The following is a 14440-nucleotide window of genomic DNA, read 5'->3' as shown; positions in this document are numbered from 1 at the left end:
TTACACTTACTTCCAGTTGAGAGCACTCAACACTACTTTTGAAACTCCATTACTGTGAAATCCCTGAAACTCCAGTCCTCTTAACTGTCTGAAATGCCATCGCCCTGTCATGGAGTCATGATTTGCCTTTGTCTTTCTATCTGCCACCAATATCCACTCAGGTGGACTCCATGCAATGTACACAGAAGATTATCTGTGGAAGTTTGTAGGGTGATGGAGATGGTGGAATGGACTGTGATTGTCCCAGTACATCAGCATTAGGATTTCTAGCATCCCAAACTCTAACTGCAAGTATAGATAAAATTTTAAGTGCATTGTGCAATAAATCTTTGTAAACTTGATTAGGAATATTACCACTATCCAGAATATTGTTTCACAGAGAAATGAATTCTGAAATATAGTGTTTATAAGGAATTTTTTGGAACACAACCTCTTGGAGACTGCTGAAAGACAGCAAAATCAGAAGCAAAATGTATATGCTTATCATGATTATTTTCTAAATTATGTATTCCATTTACTATTTCCATGGAAAAATATTGCACTGAAATGCATTAGAAAAGAATATGGAAGAGAATTTGCTTTATTTAGCATAAAAGAAAAATATCTATTTTTTCCTCTTTGAAACAATGTGTTTATCTCAACTTATAATGACATTATCTTTTCACATGATAAGATGTTATTTTTAATGAAGAAAGCAGTGAAGCAATTATAATTGCAAATTGTAAATAAAACATTTATTCTAATCATCATTTAAACGCAAATAAGGATACAATTGCAAGATACAATTAAATATAAGAGCAGTGCATTTTGAAATACAAATGACATACACACCCTTGAGTAAAATTTGCATATTTTAAGATAGCATTTTAACCATTTACAATTGATATAATTTATATTTATAATTAAATAGGCTCTTTAGAGTATCAACACTAGTAAAAATGGCAGAGTCAAAGAGCCCTTCGGGTTGCTCATTAACATAATCAACCTGTGGAAATTTGAATTTGGAATAAAATTCTCACCTAAGTTAATCTAACACACAAAGCAAGCCATGCACCTGTTCACAACATATTGCTGGAAAACATTATATGGTAATGAATGTGTAAGCAAAGTAGAAAGGAATATATGATTAAGAATAAGCAATTCTGTACAAAGAATATATAATGATGGTAGCATATCAAAACTGATTTTCATCTAAGCATAGCAGGGAATTGGAGAGCCTTACTTGCCAATAACAGAAACAAGTCATACCACATTTATATGTTTCTTGGTGTGAGGCATCCATATTTCCAATACCAAATGTTAGTGATGTGGCATATAAAGGAAGATAACATAGTATGATGACTTTCTAGCAGTGCTGAACTATTTCATCTTTGAGTAATAAAGAAAACACTCAGTGATTTCCTCCTCAGTCTCTGTCTCTCTGTCCATCTCTTTTTATCATAGTAGGAAACATTCCACTTCTTAGCAAACAAGTTAAGATTTCTCTGTACACACTCAGGCATTTGCTTAGAGTTGTAACCCTATTCTTTTGAAGCTGACAGGAAAGAGCTTTTCAGCAGCATTTATTTATTTAGTTTTTGTTTGTTTGTTAGCTTAGTTTTGAATGTAAACTAAGGCACGGGCCTCTGCTTTCATGGAGTTTACAATTTAATGGGGCGGAGAGATATCCAAGCAGGCAATTGCAATGCAGTATTATAAGGATCACAACATAGGAAGAACTGTGTGACAGGGGAGAATATCTGAGGCATCTGACCCAAGCTTGGGATTGGGAGTCATGGGTCAAGTCCAACTGCCCAGAGTTTCAAAAGCAAAACCAAACAAAATATAAGAATTAAAGCACTCAAAATGTTAAAAACAAGGAACCATTATCTAGCTTACCTATCCATTTATTTATTTACCTATTTTTCTAGTTTCAACCTGTGCTGCAGTTGAGTTCCGCTGTACAGATGGTACATGCATTCCGAGATCAGCACGGTGCAACCAGAACATAGACTGTGCAGATGCTTCAGATGAAAAGAACTGCAGTAAGATATTCCATTACCTTTTGTTTGTTCATGCCTGTGCACCTTTGACATTTCACTGAATAGTGTCCAGCTCCTCACTGAACCTTGTCCAGAATTGATATGCAATTAACCCCTGTGGTGTAGGATAATTGCGTATTTACTTCTTCAAATGAGGTTAGCATTTCTTGTTTCTGTGACCTACATAAAAGGCTCATAATCTTTGCAGATGAGGTGTTTCTCATTTTTCTGTTTACTTCCTTATAGATAATACAGACTGTACATATTTCTATAAACTTGGAGTGAAAACCACAGGGTTCATAAGATGCAATTCTACCTCACTGTGTGTTCTGCCAACCTGGATATGCGATGGGTCTAATGACTGTGGAGACTACTCAGATGAATTAAAATGCCCAGGTAATTCTAGAAAGAACAACAGTCTTTGCCTTGAAGATTTATGTTGTATAGCACAAACTTATTAATTTTCATTCTTGATATTCAGTGGCTAAGATTAAAACAAATGTTGTAGACTAAATTAAAAATGATCATCCTGTTCTAAACATAGCACTTTATATTTTTTTTTCATGACTTATGGAATGATACTCGAGAAATCTGTTCTAAATTTGGATCAGTTTCCTTTTTCAAGTTCATTTCTTTGTTAATCCTTTTAACATTGGTGATAACATCTTAAAATGTGTAATTTATAAAGCTTTCATAGAAGCAGTATATACTGAGAGAAAACTATCAATAGTATAAGAGGTAGACTATGTTTCTCACTACTGGCTTTACTTGTATTATGTTTGTATTGTCATACTAGGCTATTTGGTGCAGCTTATATAATATTTCAGCATAGTAATATGGGTAAAAGTTATCATTACTGCATAAAGGTCAGACTGGTATATTTGTATCTCTGGTGGGCTGCCGTCTATGGGGTCACACAGAGTCAGACACAACTGAAGTGACTTAGCAGCAGCAGCAGCCATCTTTACCTATACAAGCAGCGTCATATGCATTCTTAGAAATTGCCTTCCATAAGAAGTTCATGAACTTGTTTCTTTCTAACTATTTGAGGAAACAAAGTTTAAAAATATATAATAATATCAGAAAGACAGACCATAAATTACTAACTGAAAGTAGATATGCTTGTAGGATTCTACTACATGTCTTCTCATACTGCTATTTCCTTCTCCTAACCCTGCTGCTGCACTCAATTTTTCCACGTTGTTGATGTGTAATAATTTTTGAAATATTTTAAGATATGGTATTCATACGTATTCCACACACATATTTGTATTCCACAAGTGCACACACACAGTCTACTGTAAAGAACTGACATTCTTAATAGTATATAATCTGTCAATTAATTGGGCAGTGACAGGTCCCTTTCTCCTCACATGGTCATCAGTCTGTAGCACTCTATGATGTTCCTTCTGGGTTTGAAGACTTGCTGTGTCCTAGGAGGAACTGGAGAACTTCTCGGGAGGCGCTGAACTGTAGCTCACTGCAAATCCTCTACAAATTATTTTACATAGAATTTTATTCTTATTAATGTATGTGTGTGTGTTTGTTGCTCAGTCGTGCCCGACTGTTTGCAACCTCATAGACTCTAGCCCACCAGGCTACTCTGTTAATGGAATTCTCCAGGCAAGAATACTGCAGTGGGTAGCCTTCCCTTCTCCAGGGGATCTTGCCAACCCAGGGATCGAAACTGGGTCTCCCACATTGCAGGGAGATTCTTTATCACCTGAGTCATCAGGGGACTCCCTCAAAAGTGATTTTTCATCTTTAATTAGATCTACAAAGTTTGTGTTAAAAAAATAAAGTGGAGGTAATTTTTGTATCTTAAAATAGTCATGCATCACAGTAGTGTGATTAACAAGTGTACTCTAATATTTACTGCCTGATTGGCTGTGAGTCAGTCACTCTAAAACTATGTAAACCTGAAGGAACAAGGAGACCAATGATATCCAGTAAAGAGAAAAAGCTAGTATTTTGTATGTGCTCTTGGAGGTTATAATAATATAATACTCCATAGTCTGAAAAATATAAAATATACACAATAATTTTATATACAGGTGCTTTTCATTCTCATGATAATTTTTAAGGTAGAACAATTTCAGAGATTCCATTGCAACTTGTTTTTCTTCCTTAAGATAGAAAGTGAAAGTGTTAGTCTCTTAGTCATGTCCAACTCTTTGCAATCCCATGGACTGTAGCCCACCTGACTCCTCTGTCCATGGAATTCTCCAGGCAAGAATACTGGAGTGGGTTGCTAGTCCCTTTTCCAGGGTAACTTTTCAACCCAGGGATTGAACCCAGGTCTCCTGCATTGCAAGCAAATTCTTTACTATTTGAACCATCAGGGAAGCCCCAAAAGGTGGTATGGTCACTCATGGGAGGTTGGTAGGTGGCAGGGGCACAGGAAGAGGAAAGACTTCCCTGACCAAAGTCAACCCAGGGCCCCGATGGTGAGAGCACCAAATCCTAAACACTAGACCACCAGGGAGAAGCTAAAATAGAGTACACTTATATAAATCTTGTCAAAGCCTATGTACTCTTCAAGTGTGGAACATAAAGTTTACACTTGCTCAGCAAAAACCTGCTAATAATTTTGTAATTTATTTTTTCTGAGTATGGAATTAAGAATATTTTCCACATAAAATGATACTTTGGCCTTAGGTTTACTTATTTTATAGTCATCTCAGTTGTTTTATTTTACTTTTATTAATTCTACATTATTTGTATTTAAACACTTGCTCCATCAATATCCTTCTTCTGATCCATGATACAATCCTAGATGGGATTTGGTTAGCATGTCTCCCTGATTTCCTCTGTTCCGTATTTTTAATTTCTCGTTGGTTTTCATGATCTGGACATTCTTTAAAAGAACATCTCAGCTCTTTTTTATTTAAGTTTTCTTGTTATTTATCTCTTCCAGTTCAAGGAATACTACTGTCTTGATATCTGTCTGCATTGCAGAAGTCTAAGATTTATTAACTTGGCATTTGATTTATTTACTTGGCATTTAATTTATTTATTTGACAGTAGTTTATTTGACACTGCATTCTATATTTTATCACAGTTCAAAACAAACACAAATGTGAAGAAAATTATTTTGGTTGTCCTAGTGGAAGATGCATTTTGAATACCTGGGTATGTGATGGTCAGAAAGATTGTGAGGATGGACTTGATGAATTCCACTGTGGTAAGACATTATATCTTCCTTTACTTTTATAAACTATATTACCATTTATATACTGATGTCACCTTACATAGGAATTTTACATAAAATATTGCTAATCAATTTTAGTATCAATTTTTATTTTTATGAAATAATACAAATGGTAAAAATTAAAACAGAACAGAAAAACTTATAATGGAGAATAATAATTTCCCATCAAACCTTTTCTTTTAACCTTTTCTGTTTTTGCTAGTGGATACCGCCATCAATCTAAATGATATATTTATACCTTCATTTCCTGACTTATTTACTTTAGATGCTAATATATTTACCTCCTGTTGTGAAAAATAAGGATTTAATTTACACAACCCATTATATTCTTCCTACCTGTTATTAACTATTATTATCCTAAATGTTTCTATTCCTTACATGTATAGGTTTAAATAGTATACTAAAACTTGCATTTCTTCAAAAAATCTCTCCCCATCCACCTCCTAATTTCTGTTTGTGTACTTTTCATTTCACTTGGCAAGGTAAGAAAATATTTAACTTTTTTTGTTAGTTTATGAGTTTTATGATATCCAGCCAAATTTTTAAAAGCATATAATTCTCTATTTTCATTTAGCTCAAATAACATACACCAGGGTGAACAGAGTGGGAAAAAAGGATTAAAAATGATTGTCTAAGAAAAGTCAAACTCCCATAAAAGTAAATATCATCATGAAATATGAAGGGGCATTTTGTTTGATTAAGAAGCTATATATCTTTATATTAGAGTCAGATTTTGAACAAGATTAACAGAGAACTTTAAAAATAGTTTATATAGATCCATGATTTCTTGAACAGAAGCCATTATACATTTGTATCTTCTTTAATATTTTTCTGGTTTCAGCTTTTTTAAACATCTCTCTTTTCACAGGTCATGTGTGTAAATATTTTAAATAAAAATGCAAAGTTTTAAATAACTTTATGATATGATATGATAAAAATATATAAAAATCAAATTTTATTTTATACTAGTTTATATTTTAATGTAGTAATTCAGTAGAATTTTATTCTTGGATGTTTGCTGGTGATAAATGAACTGAGGATAAAGGAAGGAGAGCAGTCACAAACTTTGTAAATAAATGAACTATACTATCATAAATGCATAATTTGGTAATAAAATAACAGTCACCATGCCAATGAATCTGGATGATATTAGTCAGATTTAAGTGTTCCCAAGGGTGAGAAACAAAACAAAAACATCAAAGTGTTAAGTATGTATAGTACGTTAAGTATGTATAGATATAAAACTGACAGCTTATCATAGAGCTAAAATCCTCTGAGTCATATCACCTTTAAAAACAAATGTGTATGGTGGTGAGTTCACCATATTTGTGACATTGCCTAGGATGTAATTTTTTTTTTTCTCCAACTGTTCAATAACAGAATAAAAGGAGAATGCCACATGTGGACTTTTATTTTTTTGTACCCTACATGTTAGAAAAAGACAGGAATACATTTAGGAAGAGTGACTAGCATATTGACTAATTTGGAGTCATACCCTATGAGAGTATGTTGAAGAAACAATGTTGTATGACCTGGATAATTCAGAAGGAAAATGCAAGCAATTATCAAAAATTTATAGTAATGTCATGGAGAAGGTAATGGCAACCCACTCCAGTACTCTTGCCTGGAAAATCCCATGGATGGAGGAGTCTGGTGGGCTGCAGTCCATGAAGTCATGAAGAGTTGGACACAACTGAGCAACTTAACTTTCACTTTTCACTTTCATGCATTGGAGAAGGAAATGGCAACCCACTCCAGTGTTCTTGCCTGGAGAATCCCAGGGACGGGGGAGCCTGGTGGGCTGCCGACTACGGCATCTCACAGAGTCAGACAAGACTGAAGCGACTTAGAAGCAGCAGCATAGAGAAGAGGAAAGTGGCTTCTTTTATTTGGGATGACTGGTTTTAGTGAAGTCTAAAGAAGACTTTCCTCACTATCAGATTTTTCCTAAGATGGTCTCTAATGATTCATTTTTTCCTTTGCACCTGGAACAAAACTTCTTGTATATTTTTTAGATTCTTCTTGTTCTTGGAACCAGTTTGCATGTTCCACAGAAAAATGTATATCTAAACACTGGATTTGTGATGGAGAGGATGATTGTGAAGATGGATTAGATGAAAGTGATAGCATTTGTGGTGAGTTGTTTCCTTTGTGTTCTCATCCAATTTTTAGGAGTATAATACATATGCTCTGTCATTTTAGAATATGCAGAGAACTTTGTTTTCTACTCAAACTTAATATGAAGTTTATATATATATACATTTCAATGTAGCTGTTTTCATTATTTTTATAGCAACCTATTAATCTATATATTTCATATATATATATACATACACAGTTACTATTATGGTTTTAGGATTTTTTCCTGAATATTGACACAATGATTGTATTTCTAGTCTTCAGTGACTGCTTCCAAATAGATCACAATGATTGGGATTACCAGGATGAAATGACTGAAAAATTTTCATTGTTTTTGATTAGTATTGCTCAGTTCCCCTCCAAATTTATTATCCCTGCTTATATCCCACACAGCGTGTGTGTATGTGTATTATAGTAATCACTATTGCTGAATTATTTTAAATGGAAAGTAAGGAAACAGGTTACTGTATGTGATTTTAAAATGTACTTTATGCCTTTTTTTAAATTTGTTTATTTTAATTGGAGGCTAATTACTTTATAATAGTGTACAATATTGTAAAGTAATAAAATGTACTTTAAAAGTCAGCTTTATATGATTAAAGTTACATTGTCAAATGTCTATGTTTACTATCCATCAACTACATTTTCTACAAACTCAGTGTGATTTCTTTCAATTAATCACAGATGTTTAACAAATAATTTACAATAAATGAATAAATGAATTTCTTAAGAAGTAGAAAAAGGAAGCAACCTAACCTTTATAAATTTATCATAATTGACCAGGCCTTCTACTAAATTATTCATATGTCGGTTTTTCTATCTTTCTGATCTGTTTCCACATGTGTATTTGTACCTATAGCTTTATATTCTTTGCTTATTATATTATATTTCATAACTATTATCACCATCATTTTGCAGTGATAAGGACCTGAGTCAGAATAAGGCTTAATTATGAAGTGAAGTGTACTTAACACGTTTTTAAAATTTTGGGGAGTTGTGGCCTCTCTTAAGGTCACTATCATGGAAACATGAATATAAGATTAATAATGTTCACACTAAAATCAAGTTCTCTGTATGTAACATAAAATTGGAGATATCCGTGGAAAGTAGACATTTTCCTGTATTAACCCACCTAAAATCTACTTTTTATTTACAAAACTAAAACAATTTAGTTATACAACAGATAAAGATAAATGTAGAAAGATTACTATCAAAGACCTCTAAAAGGAAAAAGAAATCAGTAGTTATTCTGATGACTGGCCAATCTATTTTATCTACTTTCTTTTTGCTATTAAATATTTCTGTTTAAAAAATTTTTATTAGAGTATAGTTGATTTAAAATGTTGTGTTAGTTTCAGGTTTATAGCAAAGTGAATCAGTTATACATATGCTTATATCCACTCATTTTTTTTTATATTCTTTCCCATATAGGACATTGCAGAGTATTGAGTAGAGTTCTTTGTTTAATTTTAACTACCAACTTACAATAGGTTGAGTGTATTTTCAGTCTTTAAAGTTATCTAGCTTTTGACCCTTTGTATAATTCTACATTAAATGGCCCCCTTGATATTGCTATGCTTTCTAAGTGGACACAGCATAATAGAACTGGTAAAGATTCTAAAATGACAGAGAGTTGAATTCTCCTGCATCTGCATTTTCCAGCAATGTAATCATGGGCCGGTCCATTTTATTCCTTATTCCTTCAATTCCTTTCTTATTAAATGGTTATAAAACATTTACCTTGTGCAATTATCATGATCATCTGACATGGCCAATGTGTAATATCTAAATGAATTTATCCCATTCTCTTTTGTTTCTGCTCCCTCTCTTATTTTTCAGAATAGTGTTGTTGTGTCAGTGTTTATCAATGTCCTGATAAGTTTTTTTTTTTTAAGTATTTAATGGTAATGGACATGTTTACCTGTCATCAAAACACCCAGGCTATTAAATATATACACAGGCTGCAGTTTATATACTACCAAGCTGTAGCTGCTTAAAAATTACTGCTTCAAACCAAGCATCAGTCAATGAATAAACTTAATATTTTAGAATTAGAAAGGAACTTTATAAATAATCTATCTGAGTGGTTTTCAACCTTTAGTGTACAAAAACTCCTATTCAGAGGTTTGTTAAAACAAATAGATTCTTAATCCCCACTTCAAAATATTCTGATGTAGACACATTCTTCCAGTGGTTCTGACTTGGGATTTGAGGATTCAGTTTGAAAATCATAGTCTAGTTCACCTCTGTCATAAAATAGATGAAGAAAGAAAAACTCACAGAGGTTAATAAATTTGCCAAGGTCACTCAGTGAATCAGTGATAGCAGAACTAGGATCAGAATTCCTATTTCTAAAATACATACAAAATTGGATAGTTTCTAAAATACTTACTAAATCAGATATAAAACCAATTAAATGTTATATCTGAGTAGGTACACAGGGGCTTCCCAGGTGGCAGTAGTTGTAAAGAACCTACCTGCCAGTACAGGAGACATCAGAGGTGCAAATTTAATCCCTGGGTCAGGAAGATCATCTGGAGAAAGAAATGGCAACCCACTCCAGTATTCTTGCCCGGAGAATCCCATGATCAGAGGAACCTGACGGGCTACAGTCCATGGGGTCACAAAAGTGTCAAACATGACTGACACATCTTAGCATAGCACAGCTGCTGCTGCTGTTAAGTCACTTCAGTCGTATCCGACTCTATGCGACCCCACCGACGGCAGCCCACCAGGCTCCACCGTCCCTGGGATCTCCAGGCAAGAACACTGGAGTGGGTTGCCATTTCCTTCTCCAATGCAGGAAAGTGAAAAGTGAAAGTGAAGTCACTCAGTCGTGTCCGACCCTCAGCGACCCCATGGACTGCAGCCTTCCAGGCTCCTCCGTCCATGGGATTTTCCAGGCAAGAGTACTGGAGTGAGGTGTCATTGCCTTCTCTACGAGCATAGCACAGCACAGGTACACAAAATGGATCTGGTAGAATTCCTTCTACTGTCTTCCTTCCCCTTGGGATTCATTTCCCTGCGAATGGCAATGTGTCTCCCGATGAAAATGTAACTATGGAAGGAAGCCATGAATTTTTTCTTTGGCTCATTTTCTTTCTAATTGACCATGATATTTTGGAATGCTCTTAACACAGAATCTGTTGAACCACTTTCAAGGGAGCCAGAAAATTAGCTGCAAATAGCCTTATGCCATTTTATAGTTTTAGGTATCTTAGAAATTATCTAGTCATACTCCTGACTTTAGAGTGAAACTCAGACACTAGTCTTCTGCAAGGTCACACAGAATTAAAGTTCTCAAGACTTAAATCAATGCTATATTTATTATATGTACCTTGAAAATAAATTGAAGTGATAATAAGAAAGCATACATGTTTTAAATGTATCAAAACTTCCTTAGCAGAAAGAATGAATTTTTTTTTACATATCCAGCTAAATAATAAAAAATATTATGGAAATTAAAGCATTAATTGAGAATTTAATACTGAAAAGACACTGTATTTATGACTAGCTTAAAAAATAAATAAAAAAGAGGAATAATGTGAAAATAACTTTGTAAGGAAAGAATGTTATTATAGAAAGCATTAAAGATATAATAGGTAGCAGGTAAATTCATTTTTAAATTAAAGCAACATTTGTTTAGTAGATTTTCTTTATAATTTCTTCCAGTAAGAGATATCACACTAAATCTCACTCTGTTAGCACTGATCCTCAATCAGATAAGCAAGTCTGAATTACCCGAGGGACTTTTCAACATTCACTTGCCATCCTGTCTTCCTAATTTAAGTGTATGTCAGGAATGGGCATGTTTATGTTGAAAAAGATCAGCAGGGGGTTTCAATTTGTCACCCTTCTATACTCCCATATTGAAAACATTGCACTGAAAGCAGTTTCTTCTCATAACAACTCTATGACTGAGAAGTGCAATGGTAATTGATAATCCAACTGAAGTAGCTTTAAATGTTTAGAAAAAACCGTCTTTCACTAATCTAGGCAGTCATTTTTCCTTCTTGGAGATACTAATAGTTTTTAAAAATAATTCTTACAACTTATTTTTTTGAACCTTTTCTATTTGGTCATGTGGAAGTGAAATTAACGAGAAGTTAGATTTGGGAGACATGTTACTGATTCACTCAATGTATATTTTATATACATAACAAATAAACCATTCAATATGTACAACTGTACTTGGGCTTAGGTAAATATCAAGAGAATGAACCATTTCCTAATTTTATTTGATTTTTCTATGCCCATAAAAGGAAAAGCAAAGAGCAACCCCTGAGGCCCTTTGAATGTACAGTAAATAGCATTTTTTGTGTGGAAACTGGTTTCAAAAAATATATATACATTTGAAAACATCATGCAATTGAAAGGATGTTGAATCGATAGAGTGAAGAAAAGATAGATTCTGTTTATTAAGTGTGTGAAACAAAGGGTACATGCGTACATTCATCCTTTTCAACAACACAAGGTGGGGAGTAACTATAATGACCTTAGTGGTTAAGGGAAGGTGCTTAGGAAACAAAAAGGTTTTGGACTCCCAGCTCACCACTGGAATCCTTATGCAACTTGAGACTTCCTGCAAGCTTTCAGCTTCTCAGAGCCTCAGTTTCCTTTTACGTGAAGTGAAACTAATAATAGTTCTACCATTATAGGTGATTGTGAGGACTAAATAAGTTAATATGCTAAGTGCTTGCTGCTAAGCTGCTGCTAAGTCACTTCAGTCGTGTCTGACTCTGTGTGACCCCATAGATGGAAGCCCACCAGGCTCCTCCATCCCTGGGATTCTCCAGGCAAGAACACTGGAGTGGGTTGCCATTTCCTTCTCCAGTGTGTGAAAGTGAAAAGTGAAAGTGAAGTCGCTCAGTCATGTCTGACCCTTAGCGACCCCACGGACTGCAGCCTACCAGGCTCCTCCATCCATGGGATTTTCTAGGCAAGAGTACTGGAGTGGCTTGCCATTGCCTTCTGCTTAGCATATATTAAGTGATAAAAATGCTATTATTATTATTATCCTTATAAGCTCAGTCCTTTTGAAATTTTATCTCAATTTATTCACAATTCTATGACATTTTTAGGCTTTTTACATTTTACAGGGAGATAGCACTATTATTATTTTCTACCATATAGCTTTTATTTTATTTTTCTACCATAAACCATTTAGAAATAAAATTCTTGCTTTTGGGAAGGAATGTTCTTCTCAGGTAACACAGTGGTAAAGAATCCACCTGCCAATTCAGAAGGCCCAGGAGAAGCAGGTTTGATTCCTGGGTCAGGACGAGCCCCTGGAAGAGGAAATGGCATCCCATTCCAGTATTCTTGCTGGGAGAATTCCATGGACAGAGGAGCCTGGTGGGCTACAGTCCATGAGGTAGCAATGAGTTGTACACAACTTAGCAACTAAACCACCACTGCCACTGGGAAGGAATGCATTCTGAGTGGAAACTATCCACAGGGGAAGGATAATATGTGGTGATTCCAAAAAACAACAGTTTCTTCCTTGTCAGTGACATTCCTCTGCTTCTCTTCTAATCTATTGGAAGTATAAATGATAGATCTTTCTCAGTGGACCTGCTGTGTGTGATCTTAATGGCATTTTTTTTTTTTTTTTGGTGGTTTTCAGGTACCATCACCTGTGCAGCTGGCATGTTTAGCTGCCAGGGCTCCCGTGCCTGTGTGCCCCGACACTGGCTGTGTGATGGTGAAAGGGACTGTCCAAATGGAAGTGATGAACTTTCCACAGCAGGATGTGGTATGAACATGCATGGGGCTGTCTATGAAAGAATGCTGTTGCAGCATCCTCAGATACTTACTTCTGTAGTACTCACCGTATCACCCTTTCTTTCACTTTCCCAACCCCTGGACTCATAGGTAGTATCAGATTTAACCAGGCGGGATGTTGTTAATCATAGTAGTTCAGCCACCTCTCACACCACTGTTCAGAATGTTTCCAACATGCACAGTGGGATTACACATTTTAAAATCATTTTTGATGAGTGAAAAATTTTCACTTCATTTCTGCGATACTGTAACCACCCTATGAATGTTTGTGTGGTGGGGTTGTTACTTTCTTTTTAGTATCTTCCCGACCCTGTACTCCCCTTGAAGGCTTTTAGATTGCCCATTACAGATACTCCGTAAATGGCTGCTGTGATCCTAAATAACTGCTGACCAGAAGGTCAGTAAACACCGATTAGTCCTACAGATAGGATATTAACCCTTAGGTCAGGTAAAAATAGTATGGATATAGCTGAATGAAGCTAAGGGATCAGAGGAACAGCTTTGGAGGCCAGACAATTTACTAAGTTTCTAACTCTAGGTTACTTCAGGAAATTTTCAGGGAATTACTCAGTAGTAAAAATTAAGATAAATTCTTTTGTGTGATCAAGAGAATGAAGAGCCTGGATGTTTGAATGCAGATCCCAAGGTCACATAGGGGTATGTTGAGCTGAGCAATGTATTAGGAAGAGTGCTATGAACTCTGCTTATTAAAGTGAAGTCTGCTAGTCATCTCTCAGATGACCTATCTTTAGGCCTTTCAAACTGTATTTGAAGCTGTAATGTAATAGTATGTACATATGGGTGTGTGCATATGGGGTATAGTTAAAGAAGAAAAGGACAAGGAAGACTTTGAGGCAGGCTTGTGTGCACAGAACTCATACTATTGTAGAATAAATCACTTTGATCTTAAAACTGATACGTGTCTGTAAAGGTCAATGGGGCCACTGAGGGCTACATAATAAAGGATTATGCATCAATTCAGGGATCCAGATCGTCCCTGTATACTGTTGCTATTGTAGCAAGTTAATACTCTGGGAGGCATATTAACACATTTGGACCACATGGGCGTTATTAACTAAATTATGTTAAAATACAACAAATTGTACTCAAGTGACCTGAAAGCTTTAATGCCAAATAAGCCTCTGTTGCTTAGCATTTTAAAGAATTATTCATATATTAGAATTGGCATAATTCACTTGAGTTATATAAGCTGTCACACAGTTCAAAGTTACAATAGTGGTTAGTAAATGAGTTTTACTTTGATTATAATGAGCAGTTTTTAATT

At 34.9% G+C, this 14440-nt stretch overlaps 1 protein-coding gene across 1 annotated transcript in view; it reads left to right on the top strand.

The window, feature by feature from the left end:
* The window catches only part of LRP1B (LDL receptor related protein 1B), a 2241805-nt gene that overhangs the window by 1896857 nt on the left and 330508 nt on the right, over positions 1–14440 (top strand). Inside the window, exons 48-52 of the mRNA XM_088842364.1 lie at positions 1911–2024; positions 2268–2417; positions 5083–5205; positions 7248–7367; positions 12998–13126. Coding sequence (XP_088698490.1) covers positions 1911–2024; positions 2268–2417; positions 5083–5205; positions 7248–7367; positions 12998–13126 — 636 coding nt within the window. The remainder of the gene's footprint in view (positions 1–1910; positions 2025–2267; positions 2418–5082; positions 5206–7247; positions 7368–12997; positions 13127–14440) is intronic.

The sequence above is a fragment of the Moschus berezovskii genome, chromosome 2 (assembly GCF_049115385.1).
Source record: "Moschus berezovskii isolate FMDL1 chromosome 2, NW_MosBer_1.0, whole genome shotgun sequence".
NCBI lineage: Eukaryota > Metazoa > Chordata > Mammalia > Artiodactyla > Moschidae > Moschus > Moschus berezovskii.
This window is presented reverse-complemented; position numbering and strand designations above follow the sequence as displayed.